Raw genomic sequence first — 24,724 nt, forward strand, 5'->3', positions numbered from 1 at the left:
CACTGCTCCTTCAGCACCTAACATGGTATCAGGCACAAATAGATGCTCAGGAAATATGTGTTGGACAGGTGGATGGAGCTGAGTCTGGGATCTCCAAGAGCAACTTCGGCATAACTTAAGAAGCTGGTAATGGTCAGAGTTTGCTGGGATTGGAAGATACTGCCAGTGAGAAGGTGAAACCCTCATGGGGGGGTGGTGAGTCCAGGCCTGGGGACGGCTGACAGGGGACACAAATACTCGAAAGAAGGATGTGATCACTTCCAAGGCCTGACTGAGACAGGTGATTGGCGTAAAATCACTCAGCTACTTCCTGGTGGAGCCAGGACTCCCCTCAGATCAGAAAACAGCCCTTTGCAGACAGATACTGGGATATGTCTGGTAGCGGCATCAGCCCAGGCTGGACACAGTTCCTTCTCTCTTCCCCCTGGTCCTGTGATCTTGGGCATGTGGCTTGACCCTGTGTTTGCTGTACTTCTCCCCCAAACCATGGGATGAGAACAGCTCTCAGGTTATGGGTTCTGTGTTGAGCCCGCTATTAAAATGCCTGGTACACAGCAGGTTGTTCCTGGTCAAGGCTAAATGCCTGACTTCATCCTTCTTGGTGGTGGGACCTGGGCCAGATGCTTGAAGCCTTGAGCCTCAGTTTCCTCCTCTGTGAGATGAAGGTCTGTCCACACTGGCCTTGCCAGGTCACGTGAAGTCTTGGACTTGGAGTGCAATGCCTGTCAGTGAAACTTTGTCCCTGCCTCCTGGGCATGAAGTGCTACACATGAGGACTTGGGGACAGACAGGCTCCAGGCCAGGGCTCCCGGGATGCTCAGAGGACCCTGGCACCTGGAAGGTTCCTGGGGGGATGCCTTGGGTAGTGAAGCCCTGAAGGATCCTAGGCAGGACAGACCACAGGGCTCAGTCAGAAGCAAAGTGCTTGGCATCTTCCCAGAAAGCCGTGGCAGGAGTTTGGGGCGATGTGATTTGCCCAGAAGGGTGTCACAAACTGCTTTAATGGAGGATTGGGCAGGGAAAACTCTATCTCCCTCTGACCGTTCCAACAGCAGCTGTGCCGCTACTAGCAGCCTCCGCCCCCTCTGAGCCTCTGTTTCTCATCTATTGCACAGAGATGATGATGGCAGCGTGCACCTTGCTGCAGTACTGTGGGCCTCCCTCCTTTCCACATGAGTCTACGGGGCACCTGTGGTGTGATGGGGACACTGCAGTGACCAGAGCAGTCATGCCTCCATGCGGCTTGATTATAGTGAGTCCACAAAACGGTGCGCTTCAAGGCATTAGCACATAGTAAGACTTGCTGTTTTTCTCATAGAGCCTCCTAACTGGTGTGAATTCACCATTGATACTCAAGAGTGATGACAGCTTAGACAGAGCAGGTGAGCTCCTGTATCCCCGCCCATGACCTTTCCTCCTGTGGAGACTGCAGCATCCAGGCCTGACCCTGAGTAAGAAGCTCCCATCTCCTTCCAGGCTCAAGGGTAACTACCTCCAGCCGTAAAGCACCACCTCTAGCCAGAAAGAACTCAGCCCCCACCTTGGAGCAGCTTGATTCTGCTGGAGACGCAGGTGGGGTTGCAGCCACTGGCAGAGCTGGGGTCCCTCGGGGGCAGTGTCAGGGAGAGCCTCCCCTCCCTGTTTCGGAACTGGGCCTTGAGGGGTAGGAATGAGTCAGGTGGAAAAGTCAGGGAAGGGCATTCCCAGCTGAGGGAACAGCCTTTGCAAAGGAAGGCTCAGGGAGAAGAGCTGGGGCTGGGAGTGGCTGGGGCTGGGAAACCCCAGGGGAGGTTCTCTGCTGAGGGTCTGGGCTTGACCAGCCCTGTTTTGAAAGGCTCTCTGGCTGCTGCGGAAGAACTGGGAGAAGGAAGCACGGGAAGGCGGGCAAAGGAGGTCCTGGCAGTGTCCAGGGCTCCACAGAGTGACCAGCTGACGTCCAGCCGCCATGCCAGGACTGGCCACCAGAGGGCACTGTGGGCGCAAGCTGAGGATGCCCTGTGGCATCAGGGCCGTGTGTGCGTGCGTGCGTCCGTGTGTGTGAGTGTGTGTATGCGAGTGTGCCCAGATGTGCGTGTGGATGGTGTCTGTGAACGTGCCTGAGCCTGAGTGGCCGCTCCGCGGATAGGTAGACGCTGTGCCTCCCGCTGTGCTCACGACCGTCTGCGTGTGCATCTGGGGCGTGTGCATTTGCGAATGGGAGGGGCCGAGGGCGTGAGTGAGCACGTGCAGGGCGCCTGCCTCTAGGCCTTTGCACACGCTGTTCCCTTCCCCGGGGTGCTCTTCCCTCCCCTCCCTCACCTCCTGAGGCAGCAGTAAGGCTCTTCCTCCGTCTCTAAAATCACAGCCCCTCCCCCTGACGCCCGCCGCTCCCTTCCCTCCTTTACAGGAAACCATCCCCTGGCTACTATAATTTAATTTGGGCATTTCGCTTGTGAGGTTTGTTCAAGAGTCACCTCCCGGAGGGCTGCCATCCTGGGCTCAGCCATCCTCTCTCCAGCCCCACCCCCCACCCTGAACCCACCTCCGGGCCCACATCCTGATCTCGCTACACCCCTTTCCCTGAGTCCACATGGAAGGGTGTTGGGGACTTATTTTCTGCTACAGGCACCCTGTCCAAAGTCCCTCCTGGCTTCTGAGTGGTCGGGGAAACCCAGCTTGACTGTGCTGCTTAGAGGCAGAGGGAGGCCAACAGACATGGCTGCAACCAAGGAGCTCTGCGTCCAAGCCGGGCAGCTCCAACCCTCGGTTTCTGGCTTCTCTGTCTGATGAGCTCCTCCTGGTCTTTACAGGCCCAGTCTCAAAGTCACCTCCTCTAAAGAGCCTTCCTGACCTCACCCAGGTGGAGTCTGGCACCTTGTTCACGTGTCTATTTATAGCAGCCCACATGGAGTTTTGTGATTCTCCTGCTGTCTGTCAGGCTCCCTGACTAAGCGTCACCTCCTGCAATGGCAGGCCTCATCTGAGTCATAGGTGCCATAGGAGCAGGCTGGGTTGGGACAGGAGTTGCTTCCAGTGTCTGCGGCATGCTTCCCATGCTTCCTTTGTTCATTCCTCACATACTTTTTAGGCACCTACTATCAACATTCAGAAAACAAAGATCATGGCATCTGGTCCCATCACTTCATGGGAAATAGATGGAAAAACAGTGGAAACAGTGTCAGACTTTGTTTTTTTGGGCTCCAAAATCACTGCAGATGCTGATTGCAGCCATAAAATTAAAAGACGCTTGCTCCTTGGAAGGAAAGTTATGACCAACCTTGATAGTATATTAAAAAGCAGAGACATTACTTTGCCGACCAAGGTCCGTCTAGTCAAGGCAATGGTTTTTCCCGTGGTCATGTATGGATGTGAGAGTTGGACTGTGAAGAAAGCTGATCGCCGAAGAATCGATGCTTTTGAACTGTGGTGTTGGAGAAGACTCTTGAGAGTCCCTTATACTGCAAGGAGATCCAACCAGTCCATTCTAAAGGAGATCAATCCTGGATGTTCATTGGAGGGACTGATGCTAAAGCTGAAACTCCAATACTTTGGCCACCTCATGAGACGAGTTGACTCACTGGAAAAGACTCTGATGCTGGGAAAGGTTGGGGGCGGGAGGAGAAGGGGACGACGGAGAATGAGATGGCTGGATGGCATCACCGATTCTGTGGACATGAGTTTGAGTGAACTCCGGGAGTTGGTGATGGACAGGGAGGCCTGGCGTGCTGTGATTCATGGGGTCGCGGAGAGTCGGACACGACTGAGCGACTGAACTGAACTGATGTGGAACAGGGTTGTGCAACATAGCACAACATGTCCACAACCCTGGGCTGTGCAACAGGAGTGCTGCAGAGAGCGAGTTGGCAAGATTCCTGCCCAGGATGGTCTGACGGTCCAGAGTGAGAGTCATATTAAAAGCAGAGGAAATAGGAAAGGCGTTGGTGGCATGAGTGCTGTGCAGAGGAATACAACTGATTTGGGTGCATGGCCAGAAGGCCTCTTAAGGTAGTTCATTTAAGAGGATACCTGCAGGGGACTTCCCTGGTGGCCCAGTGGTTAAGACTTCACCTTCCACTGAAGGGAGTCAAGTGTTCGACCCCTGGTTGAGGTGCTAAGATCCCATATGCCTCCCAGCCAAAAAACCAACAGGTAAAACAGAAGCAATATTGTAACAAATTCAATAAAGACTTTAAAAATGGTCCACATCAAAAAATCTTAAAAAAAAAAAAAAGAGGAGGCCTATGGGATGAAAGGGACCAGCTCTAGGAATCATGGTGGAAGGCTGGGGGAAAAAGATGTACCAGGCTGAGGGAACAGCAGAGGCACAGGCCTCACGGTAGGACGGGTATTCGTGTGTACAAGGGGCAGCACTGAGAACCCACCAACAGTGCGGAGCGGGTGCGGGGGGAACATAAGTCCCAGCGGTTGGCAGGGGCCTGAACCCAGAAAACCCACCGGACCAGGCTTGCAGTCCTGGTGGGGAGGTGTCTGTGCTGTTGCCCATTTTGCAGGTGTGTAAGCAGCAGGTCCGGAGGTCTCAAGACCCACTTGGGACCAAGTGCTCTGGGCCACTCCAGACATCCAGGAGTGGTGAGCCCGGGTCAGTTTCCCATAGGAAGTTCACAGACACTTGCTGGGCATCTAGTGAGTGCCAGGCCCTAAGCCAGGCACTTGTGAGCTCACATTCATGAACCTATTTCAGAGAGGTTGCCCTGTCCCTGTAGCACAGGTATGTCAGCAGGCATGGAGATGCTCAGCACCCACCTCTGAGTGGCACGGTTGGCATTTGAACTCATAACCTGCTGAGTCCATAGCTCCTGTCTTTCTGCCCACGCCCCGGGGTGCAGGAGGAAATAATGATAATAAGGAGGCCTCACTTTATCTCATCGGGCCTCCTCATCACTGTGAGGTGGCCCGGTGGCCACCTCATCGTACAAATGAGAAGTCTTCAAGCCTTTCTAGGAGGTGGTGGAATCTGCTTCCCTCACGTGAGGCGCCTGGCAGGTGACACACTCACGCCTACGTGAAGCAAGGGACTGACCCCGTGACCTCTGCTGGACTGTTCATTCTAGTGACCTGGTCCCAGTGCCAGATTGGTGAGTGGCTCTTGAAATCCCCCAGGCTCCACGTGGGAGCAGAAGAGAGGGCTGGTCTGTCCGGAATGAATAGTCAACAAACACCTTCTGAGTGTCTGCGGAAGCCCGGGTCCCTTCCTTTCAGCAGCGCCCGGAGGCGGGGAGGCGGAAACAGGCTCCGGGGTGACATGACTTGCCCAGGTCAGCCTGGCCAGTAAGTAGTCGAAGCGGGATGTGATCTCGACCCCATCAGGGGGCGGGCGCACTTTGAAGCCCGCAGCATCCACTTTTCCGCTCCCCGGGCCGCAGCTGGGCAGGCCTGGAGTACCCAGGGTTTCTGGGCACTCCAGCCTGAGCGCGCGGGGCGCGCCCGGGAGTGGGCTGGGCCGGCTTCCTGACCGGCAGCGGGAAGGAACCACCCGGGTCCCAAGGGGCGGGGCCTGGCGGGTTTCCCGGTGAGGGTCGGGCTTGGCAGGCTGTGGGAGGAGGCGCGCCCCAGGCCAATGGAGGTTGAGGCTTGAGTTTGACGGGCAGGCTCCGGCCGGCGTTTGATAGGCAGGGGCCGGGCCCGGAGACTGGAGGGCCAATGGGTTCGCGGGGCGGGGCCTACGTCGGCGCCGTCCGGCCGCTGCCCGGCCGCACTGCCCAGTCTGGCCCCGCCGCCTGCCGCGGACACGTCCCTGCTGCCGCCCTTCCTGCAGCCCGGGCCGCCTGCCCGCCGGTAGCCATGAGCGCGCTCCGCCCGGGCCGAGCCCACCGCCCCCTGGACTAGTTCTGCCGCCGCCCCGACCCGCCCGCACCATGGAGTCTCCTGCCCCGAGCCCGCCCGCCGGCGTGCCCACGTCCAAAGGTAGGAACGCCCGGGCTGCGGACCCGACCTCTACGCGGTCTCCTGGCCGGGCCCGCACCCGGGCAGCTTCCCGGCCCGGAACCCCTCCCTGATCGGTCTCGGGCCCAGCCCGAACTCTGGCGAAGGTTTCGTTCTGATCACCCCACACCAGGTCAGAAACCTTGCTTGGACCTCCCCATTTGGGCCTTAACTGCAGCATGAACAGGAACGAACGCTCGCAGACTGGGTCCCTCGGTTGGGACCCAGGTGGGATTCACTCCCATCTTGCACCCAACCCCCCTTCACTTCTGCGTCCCAGGGCTGTGTCCTGCCTGGGGTTTAACTGCCCTTCTGGGGATCTCTCAGTAAACGCCCCCTCCCATGTGGGTGTCCTGGCTACAGTCCAGCTCAGATCTCGCCTACCTCTCCCCCAAGGCTTTCCATCCTAGTAGGCCCCACATGGCCCCATTCCTGGCCGTCCTTCAGCCCTCTCTCGGTGAGGGGGAATCTCTCTTGGCCTCCCATCACACCTTACCGCATGGCCTCTCCACTGGCTCTGCTCATCTGGACTTGCAGACTTCTCTCTGCACTGGGGGAGCTCACCTCCTCTTGTGCAGGGTTGATTGCTACCAGGTCTGTCCCCACTGTCTGTGGGTCCAGGGCCAACTGCCAGGCGATCGCTGACTATGCAATGGTCTTGCTTTTGTCTTCAAGCAGCCGGACTTCTTGGAAATTTTTGTGAGGTGGCGGCTGCGGCAGCAGGATTTGTCATGCAGAGGGGGAGGACGAGACTTGGAGGGTGAAAGGGGGATTTTTTTTGGCAGGAAAAGGAAAGGATGTTTTTGGCATGTCAGAGTTTCAGAGGGCTGGACTGTGTGAGAGATTTCCAAACCGGACGCATCCATAATGAATGGGCTGCCCCCGCCTCCCTAACCTGCTGCTTCACGCCAGCAGCAGGAGTGTCCTTATCACACCTACCTTCCATGGACTTCAGGCGTAGGATGTGAGATAGTGAATACTAAAGAGTTCTAGGCAATTGTGGGTGATGACGATGAGAAGCGCTTAGCAGACAGTCTAAGCTGTCTTACTAAGTTGTGTTACTGTTACTGTGTTATTGTTACCATTTTTCTTGCTGGAAAGGCAACAGCCATGTGGGATCCAGACCTTGCCTCTCCTGGGTTGTAGCTGCAGAATGAGGAGGAGAAAGGTAACAGCTGGCTCTTAGGGGCCCTAATCAGGGGTTACCCCTGCCTTTCTCTCTCTGGGTGGGGCCGGGGTGGCAGCTAGAGGGCTTGTGGGGTCCCAGGGAGGGTGTGGGTCCTCCTTCCCTGCTGCTGCTCCTGGTGGCTGCAGTGGCTGTGGACCTGAGCCCAACCAGCCAGGTGGAGGGTAATTAAGTCTTAACCTAAGTGGGAGGCTGGGTCCCTGACTGCTGCCTAGCTACTGTGAGTACCCAGCAGGGACTTGCACCGCGGCGACCTCGTGGAGCTTGGAAACTGGGAAATCAGACATTTCTCTTCCCCACAGAAGAAGGCCTAGTGTGGCCAGGCTGTGAGACCTCAGGCAGGTCCATCAACCTCTCTGGGCCACAGGGTTTTCATGGGCAGAAAGAAGAGATTGGAAGCAGTGTTTGTTTTTGAAGTCCCTTTCTGCTGTTCCAGGCGGGGGATGCCTCATCAAAAGAAAAATTAAAGTTGCAGGGTTGGGAAGGGAGAGGAGTCAGGAGTATGAAGGAATGAAGCACTTTGGGGAAACACTCATATGCTGTGTGACCTGAGCCCTGGTATTGTCTTCTCTGAGTTTCTCAGCAGAGAGAGGGCCAGGATGAGTTTCCGGTTTGTGGGTTTGGATAACAGATGATGTTGAGTGGGTTGGATAGAGGGTCGGGGGTCTACTCAAGGCCCAGGGACACCCTTAACCTCTTTGGGGTTTATGGCAACATGTGGCAGGGAAGCCACAATGCCCCCCCCCCCCCCGCTGCCACCAGAAAATCCCGAAGTTTTCCCATATGCCATGCATTCACCCATTTATGGTTCACAACCTCATTCACAGACAAGGAAGCTGAGGTTCAGAGGTGTTCAGCACCTTGCCTGAGGTCACACAGCTGTGACAGATGGAGGTGGGGTTCTAGTACTCAGTGCCCAGTGCTCCCCTGTGTCCCATTTCTGTGCTGGGTGCTTGGGCTGAGCTGGTGGGACACTCCCCTTCCCCCATCACACCTCTGTCCGGAAGCATCTCCTTGAGCCCATGCCTGACCTGGAGGATGGCCTGAGCCAGAGATGGTGCCTTATGTGTGCACAACCCTTTACGGCTGGCACACTTTATGCTCACTGCAGTGAGGCCCATTTGACAGGTGAAAAGAGTGAGGTCAGACTGGAGGAGTGGCCCGACCTAGCCCTTCCCATAGTGATGTCCTCCTTCACGCCTTCTTGAGGAATTTGGACCAAGCAGGGTGTGGTTGGCACCTGACCTTAGGGAGCTTCACCTCTGAGCTTCCTGCCCTGCAGGGGTGCCCTGCCCTGCCTTCCGTGCCACTGGCCTGGGGAGTTTCCAAGAGTGCATGAGGCCCCAGGCTCCATAGCCCTGATATTTTCCCAGCCCCCTTGCCCACAGGCCATCTCTGCCTGGGGTCAGAGGCTGAGAGCAGCCAGGGTCAGAGGGCAGGGGCGCGTTTGGATAGCACAGTCTGGGTCTGCTGCCTCCAGCCACATTTGTCCTTGGGGTGCTCCCAGATGCACTGTGAGTGCTGCCCCCATGGGCACGTCCTGGTTGATCCTCCTGTGCCTCCTGCTGCCCCCTGGGCACACTGAGGCTGCAGGCACAGTGTCCTGGCCCTTCCTGCCATGTGGCTGCTCTCCTCTACCCGTCCTGTCCCTGGCTCTTGGAAAAATTGGAAGGTGGCATCTTGGGGACTTCCCCCACCCCTGGCATGACGCACAGGAAACTGTCTATCAGCCAGCCTGTGGCTCAGGGCCTGAAGGGAGCAAAGTTCTCAGTCACTTGTGTGGGGAGAGGGCCGGGGCAGCAGGAGGCTTCCGGCGGGTGAGTCAGCGGGCACTGGGCACTGACTCACTCTTGGGGCATGCCAGCCTGCCGGCTGCAGCTTAAAGGGCCAATGCCTGGCTGCTGGTGGGTGGGAATGGGGCTGAGTCCCCGCCTCATGGGCCGGCCTCTGGTCCTGGGCTGGGCGTGAAGGTGGCCCCCTCCCTGGTCCTGGTACGGGGTGGATCCAGACCCCTGCTCCTGGCCCCTCGCCCATCCCCCCAAGAACTTCCTCTTGCTCATGGAGCTGGAGCAGGTGGTGGTGACTGTTTGCCGCCCTCGGCCCAGGGGCTCCTCCTGCTCAGATTTGCAGCTAGGGGCTCCAGGCTGCAGAGGAGCAGAGGTGGTGCGGGGTGCCCTGGACTCCCACAGAGGTGAAGACTCTGTGGTCAGATCCCAGCCCAGCCCCTCTGCTGTAATGTTGGATGTCCATTGCCCTCTGCAATGCTTTCAGGCCCCTGACATTGCCCAGCTCTCAGATGCGAGGCCTCAGTTTCTTCACCTGCAGAATGGGTATGGGAACCCTGCATGCTGGCAGCTGTGAGGATGTGTGTAGACAGCCTCCTTCCCCTTGCTGAGTACCAGGTACTGGGACAGCAGAGACTGCCCTCTGCCTCCGAGGAACCTCAGTGAGACAGGAAATGGGGCAGAGCCTGGGCTCAGGGGTGGATGGGCCTGTGTTCAAATTCTGACTCGCTCCACTGCTTCGCAGCTTTGTCACGTGCCCTCTCTGAGCCTTAGTCTCCTGTAAAGTGAAAGTGGCCAACCCCCCGTCTCAGAGTGGTAGTAAAGGGGGAGTAGTGTTTGTCAAACAAATGTCATCTGTTATTTTCTCCTTGCTATGGTGGTGGCAGTTGTTCGTCGGTGGATGAACAAACAGCACGGGGACCTTGACGGTGGACTTTAAGCCCTATGACATGACTCTGGCTGCAGCTGGCTCCTGCCAGGCTCTGGTCCCCATGCTGGAGCCGGGAGCTTCTTGGCCTCTTGGACCTTCCTGGGGAGGGCTCGTGGGGAGCAGAGAGAATGGGATGGCTGCCTCCCCCACAGTGTGGGGCATGTGCCACCAGGAGTCAGGAGAGTGGGGGCCTCCTAGGCCAGCCGCTCAGTGCGCAGAGCCCCTTCAGGGCCAGGCAGGGCACTTGCTGTGGGTATGCAGGGTTGGGTGAGGACTGTCCTGACCAGGGAGCATCCTGGCTGGAGAAAAGGAGGCGGTGGGGGAGTGATTCTGAGGGTCCAGCTTCAAGGTCCGCTACTGCGCTGATGGGGAGCAGCCGGGAGGCAGGGCCTTGATGGCCGTGGGGAACCTTGTCAGTGTCTCGGGAGGGGTCACTGTTGGGTTGCAGAGGAAGAACAACACACCGAGAGCCCCGCGCCAGCTGGATGGGGGAGATGGGGTGGGCCTGCCCGGAGCTCAGCTCTGCACGCTGGAGCTCGTCGCCTCTAGGGACTGTACCTACCTCCCCTTGGCGGTGCCTCTCGGAGGTGCCCACAACATTGCCCACGTGAGTCAGGCTTCTTGCCCAGTTGCTTCTGTGGTTGCTTCCCCCTCAGTGGCTCTGGGGACCCCTGCCCCCCCCAGAAAGGGTCACCAGACTCACCCTGACAGGGACAGGCGCCTGTCACCCTCCTCCTGTCCTGAGGACCCCTCTCTGGGGTGTCACTGCAGGCTGAACTGGCAACCCAGGGGCTGTCCTGGCTTCTCTGGGAGGCTGTGTCCAATTACCCTTCTTCCCCTGGTCCCCCTCCAGGCAACCCTGAACTGTCCTCCTGCCGTGTGGGGGCTGGGCCTGCAGCCTCTGCTGAAGCCTCCCAGCAGGTGGGCATCCATTCCTTTTATGTGTTTTAATTGCACATATATCGCAGATGCCCCAGGTTTATATAGGATGTACCTCTGCATTTTAAGGAATAAAGAAAAGGGAATCCTGTATTCCTGACACCCAGCTAAAAAGTATCTCACATTCCTGTGCCCCTGAAGCCCTTAGCGTTTCCTTTTCCTGATAATTGTCCTGACTTCTGTGCTCATCGTTTCGGTATTGTTGTTTTAAATCCAGCCCTAAGGTACATGTGGTATATTTAAGTTCACTGACCTGCAGGGGTCCCGGGCCAGCATCAACACCGTGGTCTGTGGGGCCAGCGCTGGTGTGTGGTGGGCGTAGGGCGAGGCTGGAACTGGCCGGCAGTGGGGAACTGCACTGTGGGGTGACACTGGGGCCTCGTTGAGCAGTCAGTGTGTTAACATGTGGAAGCACTGAGCGTGTCTCAGCGTCTGCAGCTGTTACTGCTTCAAGTGAATCTCAAGTTCCCAGTGGTGCAGTGTTCCACCTGGGCAGCTGTACCACCAGCCCTGACTTTCATTGACTGCATCATTGTATAGCTTCCAGGGTTTGTCTTAAGATTTTCACAAGCAGATGGTGCAAGGGGACAAGTGAAGGGCCTTGGGTGTCAGCAGAGGTGTTTGGGTGCCATCAGGGAGTATAAAGGGATGCATTTCGAGCCCGGTGTCTGGGGGCCAGCAGCTGAGGCTCCGTCTTGGCCAAAAGCCCTGACCCAGGCGGCCCTGGGACCACTGCTGAGCACGTGCCCTGACAGCACAGCCCGCAGCCCCAGAGCTGGGTCTCCAGTCACTCCACACTTGCCTGGGCTCTTATGCAACCCTGTCGCCAAAAGCAAGGCTGTCTCTGCAACAAGTTCAAATCCCACCTTTGTGCCTTACAGGCTGGGTGGTCCTGGGTAAGTCCCTCCCCTCTCTCTGAGCCTCAGTATCCTCATTCATACAGTGGGGATGAAAAAAAGCACGTGCCTGTCGCACTACCGCCCAGCCTGCATCGAGTTCCGTCCCCCTCTCTGAACCTCCAGCCTAGGCCTGCTCAGGACCTGACTGGGCACCTGGAGCCTGCCCCTAGCACAGGGGTGTGCCAACTGCTCAGCCATGACCTCAGTGTGGAGTGATTTTATCCCGTTTTACGGACAAGGCAACGTGGCTGGTTGTCGGAGGTGGGGGCCTCACTCTAATGCCCTCTTATCCATGACAGCAGCGGCCTGCCACTCACACGCAGGCCTTTCCTGTCTCCTCTAGACGCCACGATGCCCCCGGAGGAGGAGCTCTTCGCTTCACCTCACTTAGGGAAACCAGGGCTCTCCACTCCAAGGATCCTCCGCAGCCAGGCCCGCATCTGCCACAGCACCCCCAGTGCTGAGCCCACAGGGAGCACCAGGCTGGGCCGGGGCCGCTCAGCCCAGCAGCCCTGCCTGCCCCCTGCCCACCACCCCACAGTGGCGAGGTGGCCACTTGGCCACACGCTGGCTTCCTAAGCCCCGGGACCCCGCCTCCCTTGTGCCCCCACCTCCCGAGGCCCTTATCATCTGCAGAATCCATGGGAGGGCCCCAAACCAGCCAGCTCACGGCCTCCGTCCCCTCGGTGCTGAGCAGGCAGGCCCTGAGGCCAGGTCTGAAGACATTCGGCAGCCTGGGGTGCTGCTGGCATCTGCGGGGTAGAGGTGCCACCCCACAAGCCAGGATGCTCCAGCCCAGGACGCCCAGCCTGGGGATACAGGCCCACAGGTGAAGGGGGCCTGGGGTCCCTCTGAGGAGAGGCTGCAGGTGTCTGCCCACCTATCCCAGGCAGATGCTGGACCCCCTCCCAGAGGTGCGTGGTTCACCCTGCTCTAAGTACAGCTGGGCCTGGGCCTTGTCTCCCCAGGGGCATTGATGCTCCCGCCCGTCACTGGACAGCAGTGCCGGCCCCCCCCTACTGCTGGGCCCAAGTTCATGGACCCATCTGGGTTCACAGATGAGGTGCTGAGGCTGTACAGCAGGGTGTGCTGGAGGCTCGATCCAAACCTGGTCCAGAGGTGGCTTCAAGAGGATGTGCACACTGTGACAAGGGGTGCAGGCCTTGGGCGGAGGCTGGAGGATGCACTGGGCCGCAAGAGAGGCGGGTGGTCGCTGTTCCTGTTCTGGGTGGTCTAGTTCCAGGGCTGCCCAGTGCTTGTGATGCCCATTCTTCTTCAGCACCAACTGCAGGCCGGGCACCGGGCCACATTCTCAGCTGGCCGATAGGCGGGGACATGACTGCTTGGAGAGGTGACCCCTCGTCGGTCCCCAGGAGGTGTGGGGTGAGGAGGCGTTGCCTTGGGGCTCAGGCCCATCCAGCTCCTTGGGGAGAGAAGCGGGCTTCCTGGGGCCCTTGATGTTGGCAAACTTTAAATAGCAAAAGAACAAACTGTGGGTCTGGAGAGAGTGGGCCTGGCCAGAGCTGGCCCTGCCTGTGCCTCAGGGGGTCCCGTCCAGGGGCCTGGGCCTACTCCCGGGAAAGTTGGACCCTGCTGGTCCCCTCTCATCTCATGCCCTCTTAGCTGGAGCTGGGGATGGAGTTCCTCCCAGATGGGGAATCTGAGGCCCAGAGGCGTGAAGCCTGCCTGGGGCAGTGGGCAGGGGTGAGATGAGGCCTTGGGTCCAGCTTCAGGCCTGAGTCCGCCCTGCCTTGACCCCTGTAGGCCTGCTGGGCTTATCTCCCCTGCCAGCCCCCCACCCCCTCCCCACCTCACGCCAGCTGGGAGTGAGTTGGGGTGAAGTGCTGATGGTGTCAGGTGTGACTGTGGGTCCTCATGCTTCTCCACCCGGGCCCTTTCTGGGGCAGCTGAGGCTGAGAAAGGTCAGGGTGCCTGCACACAGGGGGCCTGCACACAGGCGCCTGCACACAGGCGCCTGCACACATAGGACCTGCACATGGGCGCCTGCACACATGGGGCCTGCACACACGGGGCCTGCATACAGGCCACCTGCACACATGGGGCCTGCACACAGGGCACCTGCACACATGGGGCCTGCACACAGGGCACCTGCACACATGGGGCCTGCACACACGGGACCTGCACATGGGGCGCCTGCACACATGGGGCCTGCACACACGGGGCCTGCACACATGGGGCCTGCACACAGGGCACCTGCACACATGGGGCCTGCATACACGGGACCTGCACATGGGCCGCCTGCACACACAGGGCCTGTACACAGGCACCGGCACACATAGGACCTGCACATGGACGCCTGCCACACGGGGCCTGCACACAGGGTGCCTGCACACAAGGGGCCTGCACACAGGGTCCTGGCCCAGGGGCCTGGCTGTGGGTATGCCTATCAGACAAAGCCCCACTTGCTGGGTGGCTTCAATACTGGACTTCCTGTCTGGTGGCTGGAGCCCATCTAGGTATCACAGGGTTGGTCCTGCTGCGGCTGCCGATGGTCGTCTTCCTCCCTGATGCATGTCTTGTCTCTATGTCCAAGCTTCTTTTTAAGGAGCCTGTTGTGTTGGATCAAGGGTCCACTTTGTGACCTCAGTGTGACCTGGTCATTTCTGTAAATCTCAAGTAGGATCATGCTCAGAGGTACTGGGTGTTGGGACTTCAGCTTTCACTCTTCAGGCCTGGGAGCAGGCGCATCTTCCTTGGGGGTACTGTCTTTTCTCAGATGACTGTGGATTGACTGTTTCAGGATGACCGGCGGGGCTTGGACCCTCTAGCCTGAGCTGGACATGTCCTCTGGGTGCCCGGAGGCCTTGGGGTCCCATCCCGGCACTGACCACACTGGCCCTTGGCGTCTGTGTCTGTGCCAGGCTCTTGGGGCCTGTCCCTCTCTGTCCCTGGGGATGTTGGTTGACCAGTGATTGACTGCGTGCTCCCTTCTCTCACTTTTAGGAAAGTCCAGGAGGAAAAAGGATTTACGAATCTCCTGCACGTCCAAGCCACCGGCACCCAGCCCCACGTGAGTTGGCCTCAGTTCCTCTGGCGCTGCCTGGAAGGCCTCCTGCAGGGGCCAATGTGGGGGCCAGGCTGCCTGTGCGGGCGGCATCTTCTCTAAGCAGCTGTGGGGGCTGTGTGCCTTGCATGTCCTGTCAGAGCCCTCCTTGCCCATCTGAGGGTGTGTCCATGTGACAGGGCATGTGCTGCCCCGCAGATGCTTGGTGACTGTGCGGGGGGCGGGGACCCTCTTGAGAGGGCAGAGCTCTCTGGGGCTTACGCCTCCGCTCTCCCCTGCAGGCTCCCCCGGAACCTGGACTCCCGGGCTTTCATCACCATTGGAGACAGGGTAGGTGTCAACAGACCCGGGGAGGTGTCTGTGGGTGGAGACAGAGTGGGCTGAGGAGGGGAGCTAGCTCCCCGATGCTGACCAGGTGGCCCATCTGGTGGCTACCTCCTGGGCCCTGGGGAGCTAGAGTCACGGTGCTGAGTGTGCAGATCCCTGGCTCTGCCCAAAGGGCCTGCATTTCACTGGCACCTCACGATGCCAATGGTTCTCTTGGGAAGCCAGGCTTGGAGGCCATGTGCTGCCCACAGGACATGCTGAGGGGTCTTGTTCATCCAACTACTTACTTCCTCTGGCAACAGGTCAAGAGGGAGGGTGGGTGACCAGGGCCTCACTGCTCCCTTGGAGGCAAGGCCTTTTTTTTGTTCTGTCTGTGACCCCAGAGCCTGAAACAGGGACTTACCTACCGTAGGTGATGAATGAGTGAGGCTGGCCACCTGAGAGTGTGGGGCGAGAGGAAAAGGGCATCTCTCTAGGGCCCAGCACCGCTGGGAGCGTTTCCCAGGCTGATGTGCTGACACCCTGTAGTAGCCTTCCGACATAGGTGCTGCACTTGTTTTAGAGAAGGTGAGGGGAGGCTCAGAGAGATCATGTGACTTACCCTAGGACACACAGCAGAAGTGGCTGGTGTAAGACTTGAGCACAGGTCTGACTGGCTGGCGATTCTCTCTTTCTGCTGCCCCAGCATCTCCACTGGTACCTGACTTGGCCCCCATGAACCTTCTCTCCTTTCTGTCCCCTAAGAACTTTGAGGTGGAGGCGGATGACCTGGTGACCATTTCAGAGCTGGGCCGAGGTGCCTATGGGGTGGTGGAGAAGGTGCGGCATGCCCAGAGTGGCACCATCATGGCCGTGAAGGTGAGCAGTGTCCCCAACCCAGGGCTATCAGAACCGGGGGCACCTGGGGCTGCACCCCTGCCGCCTGGGCTCTGACCGCAGCCCCTCCCCCCCAGCGCATCCGGGCCACCGTGAACTCTCAGGAGCAGAAGCGCCTGCTCATGGACCTGGATGTCAACATGCGCACAGTGGACTGTTTCTACACCGTCACCTTCTACGGGGCCCTCTTTAGAGAGGTGAGGAGACACAGCCAGCCTCCCCGCTGGCCGAGTCAGCTGGCGGGGAGCCCGGGAGCTTGGGGTTGCCCCAGGGAATGCTGCACCCAGCCTTCTCAGAAGGCTGTCCTGTATGGGGGTGGGGGTGGGGGACAGAACGTTGCCAGTGAAGGGACCTATCGGCCAGGGTCAGAGCTGGGATGAGCCGTGGAAGTCGAGTCTGACTGGGGAGAGCCAAGGTGACAGTCGAGGAGAGGCTGCCATGTGGACCCAGCAATGCAGGCGAGCCTTGTTGGGGAGGGGCTGGGAGGTCAGGGAACCCCTGAGGGCTGAGGGGTGGAGGTGTGTCAGGGGCTGGCCGACTCCAGGGAGATGGGCATGGGAGGAAGCCGGGCCAGGTAGCCCTGGGTGGATGTGGCTGAGCTGTGGCTGTCCATCTACAGGGAGATGTGTGGATCTGCATGGAGCTCATGGACATGTCCCTGGACAAGTTCTATCGGAAGGTGCTAGACAAGGGCATGACGATCCCAGAAGACATTCTCGGGGAGATTGCTGTGTCTGTAAGTGGGGTTGGGGGGTTCCCAATGGTAGTGTCTTTGTCAGAGCTGGGCCCCCTGTGTGGCCTCCAGCTGTGGCCCTGCAGCTGGGCAGCTGCCCTTGGAAGCCCCAGGTGCCTCCACCCTGGACTGGAGCCTGCTCAGGAGACCCCGGGGCCCTAGAGCCACACAGATTTGGCAGAGCCAGGATCTCGGGGCCTTCCTGTGCAGCTCCTGAGTTTTGAGGCCACAGAAGAGGACTTAGTGGTCACAGCTTCCTTATCCTGAAGATGCTCAGAGGTAGCTCACAGAGGCACATGGTCAGGGGAGAAAACCACGGGTCTGCCTCTTGAGCATGCATGTCCTCGGGCAGGTGGCTCCTTGGGCATGAGCATCCAGCAGCCAAAGCAGAAGGGGAGTGGGGTCTGTGTACCTGTGGTACTCATCCCTGACCGCAGAATCTTCGGGGTGATTCCTGTGGGGAGTGACTGCTGGTAGGGGAGGGGGGTGTGGATGCAAGGAGGCTGTAGAAGTGCCAGATTCTACCCAGGAGTCTGGTGCAGGGAGGGACAGCACTCTGGGGGTTCATAAGTCAGACTCCGCAGTGTCTCGGTCACATCACCTGAGACCGTGGCCCATTCAGAGCAGTGTAGAAACCAGGTGTATCAGCATCAGGGTGGCCAGGATACCGCAGCAAAGGCTGGGATGTGGGCGGGAGCCTCAGGTGGTGAGGGGCTGGGTGTGACCTGGGAGAGGGCGACAGACAGCCCTGGGTGGGGAGTCGTATGGCTCTGTCACTGTTGATGCGACCTGTCTCTCTCCACTTCCTATCCCAAACACCAGATCGTGAGGGCCCTGGAACACCTGCACAGCAAGCTGTCCGTGATCCACAGAGGTCAGTGCCGGGGCCGGCTGGTGAGGAGGGGCCTGGCCTCACACACACATTCCCACGGTCCTGCCGGGCCTGCAATGCCGAGGCTCTGGGAGGCGACCGGCTGTGATGGGCCCATTGGGTCCAGGCCTCTGTCCACTCCCCTCAGCCATTCCCATCAGCCCCCAGGCCCAGTCCCGGTTTTGTTCCCTGGTGCTTAGAGCACGGACAGGGTGGACCTTCATCCTGGGAAAGCCAGCCCATCTTGTCTTGACGGGTTGTTTATGTGTTGAGGAGCGTGCAGGTGGGGTGTGTACCGCTGCACGAATCTGATCATTGTTTACACTGGGTCGCGCCCACCCTCCCCTCCCTTTCTTGCCCTGTAACACCCCAGCCCCCGACTCCACTGATTTTCTCATGGGGGTTGGTTTTCCTTGTTCTCAGCCTCCCAACTGGGCCAATGATTCTGAGACTCAGTGGGGCTGTGTGTGTCCTGCCCATCCCCTCCCTCTGTGTTCTGAGGGGTCTGCTTTTCCACACGGAGTTCATTAGGCTAAGCCCCTTTGACCACTCAGTGGTCCCCAGGTCACTGCTATTGGCAGGTTTTTGTGGAAACTTTGGTCTCTCTGCACCTGCAGAAGTCCTCATAAAAGGCAGGAGGGATGTGCGTGTATCCTGTGCATGTGCTTGCTGGATGGTCCTGCTGTGGCCCCTAGCTCACTCCATGTCCACTCCGTGCCCACTCCGTGTCCACCTTGAGTCCTGGGGCTCTGGCTTTTCCCGCCTCCTGTGTTTGAGCTGCTGCCTTGTACTTCCTGGCCAAGACTGCTGACCCCTCAGGGTGGATATTGGGTGGTTTACAGTGCTCATACTGTTAGTGATGGGTTTCCTGCATCTGGGTGGACCCCAGAGCCAGAGGTTGCACTGGTAAGTGGAGGCTGAGTCCCAACTGTGAAGCTGCAAAGACATGGTCCTGGGGGAAGCCCTGGAGCCAACTTCTCTCCCCACCTGTGGCTGGAGGCTGGGGCTCCTGACTGTGTGGCTACCAGCTCTGACCTGGGCAGTGGGGGCCAACAACCAGTAGCTGAAAGGCGTGTCCTACTTCTGGCAGATGTGAAGCCGTCCAACGTCCTTATCAACAAGGAGGGCCACGTGAAGATGTGTGACTTTGGGATCAGTGGTTACTTGGTAGATTCTGTGGCCAAGACAATGGATGCTGGCTGCAAACCCTACATGGCCGTAAGTGGTTCCCAGGTCACGCCCAGAGGAAGCAGCCAGGCTCAGGCACCTAGCTGTGTCCTCCTGCTCCATCAGGAATGAGGCCTCCCCAGACCCCGAATTTCCTTCTAGGGGGAGTCTCCTGCTCAACCCTCTCCACTCCTTTCTGACTGGCCCCACGGTGTCCATTTGGATGATAAGTTTCGCCTCAGGGGGGTGGCTGGTGGGGCCTGTGGGAGTTGCCGATACCCCAAGGTGGGACCCCCAGGTATGGCACCTCGAGACCCTGGCCCTCACCAGCCTCAGCTTCCACATCTGCTCTGGGGGCGGTAGGATGGGTGAGCACTGGCCCCTAAGTTTTGTGGGGGGCAGCCAGACCCAGCTTAGGGGGCCTGGGTGACCCTGCTCTGGTTCCTCTTCCAGCCCGAGAGAATTAACCCAGAACTGAACCAGAAAGGCTACAATGTCAAGTCCGATGTCTGGAGCCTCGGCATCACCATGGTATGGCCTGGGGCACCCTTGCTGGTTGGGTGGAGGACAGGTGGGGGCTGTGCCAGGTCTGTGAGCTTCTGGGGACCAGATAGTCTAGCCTGGACAGAAGGGTTGATTGGCCTCATGATGTGAGAAGAGACAGTGCCATCAAATATTAGGGTGTCCTTAGTGGAGTGTCTGCAGGCGCCTCACACCCTCTGGGTTAGGGCAGCGTTATGCCGTTCTCTTCTGTGACGACTTGCCTGTGGGACTTCCTCAGGGCTTGTGGTGCTCACTGAGAGTGCACAGCCAGCCCCAGACCAACTGGCTTCTTGTGCACAAGGGCTTCATGGAAGTGGCGAGGCTCAGCCCTGCCCTGCTCGCTCTTGCTGCTTCTTCACCTTTACTCCCACAAATAACGCCATACTACGTGTCTCCGTCGGAGAAGGCAATGGCAAGCCACTCCAGTACTATTGCCTAGAAAATCCCATGGATGGAGGAGCCTGGTAGGCTGCAGTCCGTGGGGTCGCTAAGGGTCGGACACGACTGAGCGACTTCACTTTCACTTTTCACTTTCACAGATTGGAGAAGGAAATGGCAACCCACTCCAGTGTTCTTGCCTGGAGAATCCCAGGGACGGGGGAGCCTGGTGGGCTTCTGTCTATGGGGTCGCACAGGGTCGGACACGACTGAAGTGACTTAGCAGCAGTAGCAGCACGTGTCTCTGTGCCCAGAGGCTGCTTATGTTTTCATTTTGTGAGCTCTTTTAGAAAAGATTACCAGGAGAGGAATGACTAGGTCCAAGGTTTGGACACTTCTCTGTTTTCGTCCTTAAGCTCTGGTGGCCACTGCATCCTGCTCTGCAGCCCAGGCAGGGTCCTCACTCCTGTGTGCCGGAGTCAGTGGAAACTATAGGAAAAAAAGGAGGCTGTCTTTGTCCTATGAAAATCCAGGGTCATAGCCATTCCTGCCACACTGTGTCACCTCCATCTGTGGGCCTGTTTGTGTCCTGGCTGGAAGGGAGCCTGGAGCCTGATGAGAAGGTGCTTTCTGAGCACAACTAGTGACCTGTTTGGGTGCGTCTGCTTGAGTTGAGGTCTCTCCTGTTTATTATGGTGATCGCTTGTCAGGGAGGTGGACCTGAGTTTTCGTGTCAGCGGTCAAAATTGGAAGCAGAGTTTGTTGTGAGCCAGCCAGTCTTTCCTACAAATGACTCCTGCAGGCAAGGCATGGGGCTCAGGGAGATCTGGGTCTCGTAGAATTGATGAGACCATGGCAGCCTTGTGTCCAGGGAGTCGGGGAGAAACAGTGACAGGATCAGAGTGGAAAGGCTTCCTGGAGGGGGAAGCATTGGAGATGGGCTTCCCAGGTGTTGGTGGCTGGGTGGTGGGGGCTTTGTGGAAGAGGAAGGGCTGCAGACTTCTTTTCCTAATGGGGCCTAGTGGATTGCTGCACAGACCAGAAGATGAACCTCTCAGTCTAACATTCCTCCTGCAAGCTCATGAGAAACATTTCATTTCCTGCTTGCCTTTTCAGTAATAACAACAGCCCACATAAACGGCAGCAGACGCTAAGGTGCTGCTGAGACATAAGGGAGGAGGGAGTGGTCTGTGGGGAACTTCGAAGCTGATCGCTCTTCTAAGGCACTTTGCCGACAGTGGCCTTATGGGGAGTATCCCAGGCTGCCAGCCCTCTGATTTTTCCAGGTTAGCTTGAACCTGGGTTTTAATGCAAAACCTTCTGAATTCAGATTGTTTGAAAACCCGATAGCCAAGCCAGTCAAAACTCAGGGTTGAATTTGTACCATGAGCTATAATCTTTGCTGGCTGGGACAGAAGAACTAACTCCTCTGTCCCCTTGGCTTTCATCTTTGGACTGATGTCACCTGTCAGCCCCTTGACCTGCCTCACAGTCCAGCTCTGGATGCTGGACCCGGACAGGCAGAGTCTTTGAAGGCTTTGCTTCCGTGTGCAGAGTGTGGGTGTGTCTGACCTGGTGGCACTATCTCCACTGCAGATCGAGATGGCCATTCTGCGGTTTCCTTACGAGTCCTGGGGGACCCCCTTCCAGCAGCTGAAGCAGGTGGTAGAGGAGCCGTCCCCCCAGCTCCCAGCTGACCGTTTCTCCCCTGAGTTTGTGGACTTTACTGCACAGTGGTGAGTCTCAGCCCTGCTCAGACCTGAGGGCCTCCCTGAGTCCAGTCAGTACCCACTCCCTGCCCTGGCCAGATCCCATCCTCCCTGGGCCCGGTCTCCTTTTTGAGCAGATAAACCCCAATAACGGCATCAAAACAGTAGGCAGGAATAGAGTATAAGGATAATTTGACAAACTATGGTCCTGGGAGGAGTTTTTAATACAGTTCCTCTAGAAATGGACAGATCACATAAATCAAAAAAGAAAATGAAGAGTATATGGAGGATTTAAATGCATAGTAAAGTTGCTTTTGTTGATGTTTAGAACTTTGTATCACATTAAAGAATGCCCACAAGATCCTTATAAAGATTAATTATGTTTGAGATTACAGAGGAAATAAGGGAAAAGGCAGGAGATAAAGTTGTATAGGCCACATTCTCTGACTGTAATTAGATGGAACAGGAAATGCATAACTATGGAGAAAAAAGCTACAAGGAAATTAAAAGTAAATTCTTCTAATATATTCTTGGGTTATAAGAGAGATCTATAAAATTATAAAGTAGTGCGAAGTGAAGACAGTGAGAGTATAACATACCAACGGCTATGTGCTGTGGCCAGAGAGGCACTCAGGGGAGAGTTCATAGCCTTTCACTGGAAAATAAGAAAGTCTGAAAACAGGTGTGCCTGGCAGACAGGGTCATTCTCTCCCAGGACCTATGGTAAGGAACTTCCTCTATCGATTAAGGACACCAAGCATATGATGGTTAATGGTAGCATTTTAGTATTAGGATCATTGGAAATCTCCTAGGTCACTATAGAGATAAGAAAGCTCACACCCCAGGAGGCAAAGAAACTTGGTCCAGTCTCTGTGGTGGGCACCATGGAGCCCACTCTGCCCTTGGAAGCCCCCAGGACAGTTCAGCCCTTTCTTTCGTGAGCCTCAGGAGCATGTGTGTCCCCTTGCTGCTTGGGTGGGGCCGAGCCCAGCCTGACTTGGCTGGCCTGGATGGGCTGGATTCGCTTCCCTGCCATCCTAGCCCCAGCCCACCCTGTTCTCTCCTAGCCTGAGAAAGAACCCCGCGGAACGCATGAGCTACCTGGAGCTGATGGTGAGTGTGGGTGGGGCTCTCTGGGAGGGGCTGCCTCTATGCACAGCAGTGAGCGGCTCCTCTGGCTTGCCTCTGCATTCAAAATTCTTTGAGGAATTTTGTTGCTTATTCTCTCATTCACTTGTGTACTCTGGCTCCCTCTTTCACCCTTCATGCCAGGCCCTTGGAGTGGGGCAGAGGGCAGCAGGGCAGGTGGGCCATTTTATTTGGAGGTGTCGGGAGGTTTTGCAGGGGAAGTGGGCCTCGAAGGATGAATGAGGATCTCCTTGCTGACGGAGAGGGCACTCCACGTGGAAGGCCCATTTTGGGCAGAGTCCTGGTGTGTGCAGGCAAGAGTGAGTTGAGGGTGGCAGTGAGAGAGCTGAGGAGGAAGCCTGAACTCTCTACCTGGCGGGCCTCCAGGGGCAGAGGTGCTGGAAGGGTCAGGGTGTGGGTTAGGACTAGGAGTTGGTTGGTTGCCCCTCCAAGGTGACTGCCTTCTGTATCCTCAGGAGCATCCTTTCTTCACCTCGCACAAAACCAAGAAGACTGACATCGCTGCCTTCGTAAAGGAGATCCTGGGAGAGGACTCGTAGGGGCAGGGCTTGGACCTGCTCCAACCCTCTGTTGGAGCAGTGCTTGCCCACACCCATAAGCTACTGCCGCCCTGGCCTTGGGCACCCAAGAGGAATCCAGGGGGCTGCTCCTGCCTGACAGGCAAGGTCCCAAGTGCCAAAGAACCAGACCATCAGGGACCCCCAGTGACTCTGCCCCTGCTGCTCCAAGGACCCCAAGACTCTGGACTTGGAGGGGCCTGATGCCTCTCACAGAGAAGGCAACCCTGCCTTGTGCAGGCCACTGCCTTGGCCCAGCCCTGGATGCCACCCAAGTTGTATATTTTTTTATCTCTCGACTGAATGGACTTTGCACACTTGGCCTAGGCTGGCCACATCTCTGTCCCGGCACTGGTAGGGGGACCCAGCATGGGGATGAGCCACGTGAATTCCCTGGAGCCCCCACAAGGCAGGTGCCAGAGCCTCCGAGGCCTTCACCCCAGCCCTGGCAGACGGGGCACTAAGGGCACCGGGGTCACCTTGCCCTTGCCTGCCGCCTCTAGGGGTGTTGTTTCACCTTTAGTTTTTTAATTTATCTTCCTGATTTTTTCTTTCGCTTTGTGGGTTTGGCTGGTTTTTCTTGCATGGTTTGGAGCCGATCACTTTTCTGTCACCTTCTAGGGGACCAGCAGGCTAAGACCTGCCCTCTCTGCTCAGGCGGGGTCTTGGGAGATGGGCCTAAGGTCTCCGCTCAGAGAGGTGCTAGGGGAGCCATCCAACTCATTCTCCTTGGGGACCGGCTCGACAGGGGCTGTGGATTTGCTTTTGGTATTGTTTAAAAATATATATATATTTTTTTTTTGAAGAAAGGACTGCCTGTCCAGGGTCCTGTCCCTGATGGGTTGGGGCAGTTGGCTGATTGCTATTTTAATTAAAAAAAAAAAAAGTGGGGCAAAAGGTTGTGTGACTGTGTCAGAGCTGTGAGCCCTCCTGCTGCTCAGTGGTGGCTGGTAGCTCTGAGGGACAGGGACAGGCAGCATGGTCAGGGGAGCCTCTGAGCTTCCAGGGCTGTGCATTTCCACATGTGAGGACACAATGCTGCCTCAGGACTGTGACGAGGCTCCAGGCCCTTGCTGGACACTGGACAGAGCGGAGACTTAGGCCTAGTCCCCTGGGGGCATTGACAAGTGCTTTGTCAGGTGCTGCACCTGGGCTGGGCAGTCACCTCACTGAGGGTAATTTCATTATCCCCAGCTCACAGATGAGTCCAGAGAGGTGAAGTAACTTGTCCAGAGCCACACAGCTTATGATTGGAGAACTAGGCTCTGGGACAGAGGGAGTGGGGCAGCTGGAGGACGGCACCCTTGGCAGGGTTCTTCTGACTCTGTGATCCTTGAGGCCTGGGCCGAAACCCTCTTCCTTCAGACTGAAGTAGAAGGGAATTTATTTGCTCACATAAGCAGAAGTGTGCCTGGCTTCAGGCACCGTGGGATCCAGGAGCCAGGTTAATCTCCTGTGGAACCTAAATCCACTTTACTTGTTTTCTCTGTCTCAGTTTTGTACTCCCCACTTGGGGCCGTGTCAAGACTCAGTAGCTGCTGCCAGCTTAGCAAAGTGGTCCAGAACTGCTGAAGCCCCAGGACTGGCTTTTCTCGGCTGGGAAGGGTCACAGGCTCATCCTCATGCCCATCTTGGGCAGCAAGGATCCTGCTCAGGAGAGTTCTCTGGCCTGCACTCCAAGATCTGAGAGCAGGGCCTCGCTGGCCCTCTAGGGGAAATGGCATGTTC

At 57.6% G+C, this 24,724-nt stretch overlaps 1 protein-coding gene across 1 annotated transcript; it reads left to right on the top strand.

Annotated features, from left to right (window-relative positions):
* The first annotated feature begins 5,672 nt into the window (after positions 1 to 5,672).
* MAP2K3 (mitogen-activated protein kinase kinase 3) lies at positions 5,673 to 23,551 on the top strand. The gene is made up of 12 exons (XM_055407515.2): positions 5,673 to 5,904; positions 14,626 to 14,692; positions 14,968 to 15,016; positions 15,758 to 15,871; positions 15,967 to 16,086; positions 16,509 to 16,625; positions 17,445 to 17,496; positions 18,584 to 18,711; positions 19,114 to 19,191; positions 21,178 to 21,317; positions 22,358 to 22,403; positions 22,895 to 23,551. Exons 1-12 carry the CDS (start codon positions 5,856 to 5,858, stop codon positions 22,976 to 22,978), a joined length of 1,044 nt encoding a protein of 347 aa, XP_055263490.1. The 5' UTR covers positions 5,673 to 5,855; the 3' UTR covers positions 22,979 to 23,551.
* The last annotated feature ends 1,173 nt before the right edge of the window (positions 23,552 to 24,724 follow it).

The sequence above is a fragment of the Moschus berezovskii genome, chromosome 20, assembly GCF_049115385.1.
Source record: "Moschus berezovskii isolate FMDL1 chromosome 20, NW_MosBer_1.0, whole genome shotgun sequence".
NCBI lineage: Eukaryota > Metazoa > Chordata > Mammalia > Artiodactyla > Moschidae > Moschus > Moschus berezovskii.

Coding starts and splice junctions, on each gene's coding strand:
- MAP2K3 (XM_055407515.2), top strand. CDS start 5,856: ATGGAGTCTCCTGCCCCGAGCCCGCCCGCCGGCGTGCCCACGTCCAAA. Junction 14,693..14,967: donor CCACCGGCACCCAGCCCCAC/GTGAGTTGGCCT, acceptor TCTCCCCTGCAG/GCTCCCCCGGAACCTGGACT. Junction 21,318..22,357: donor GTGGACTTTACTGCACAGTG/GTGAGTCTCAGC, acceptor GTTCTCTCCTAG/CCTGAGAAAGAACCCCGCGG.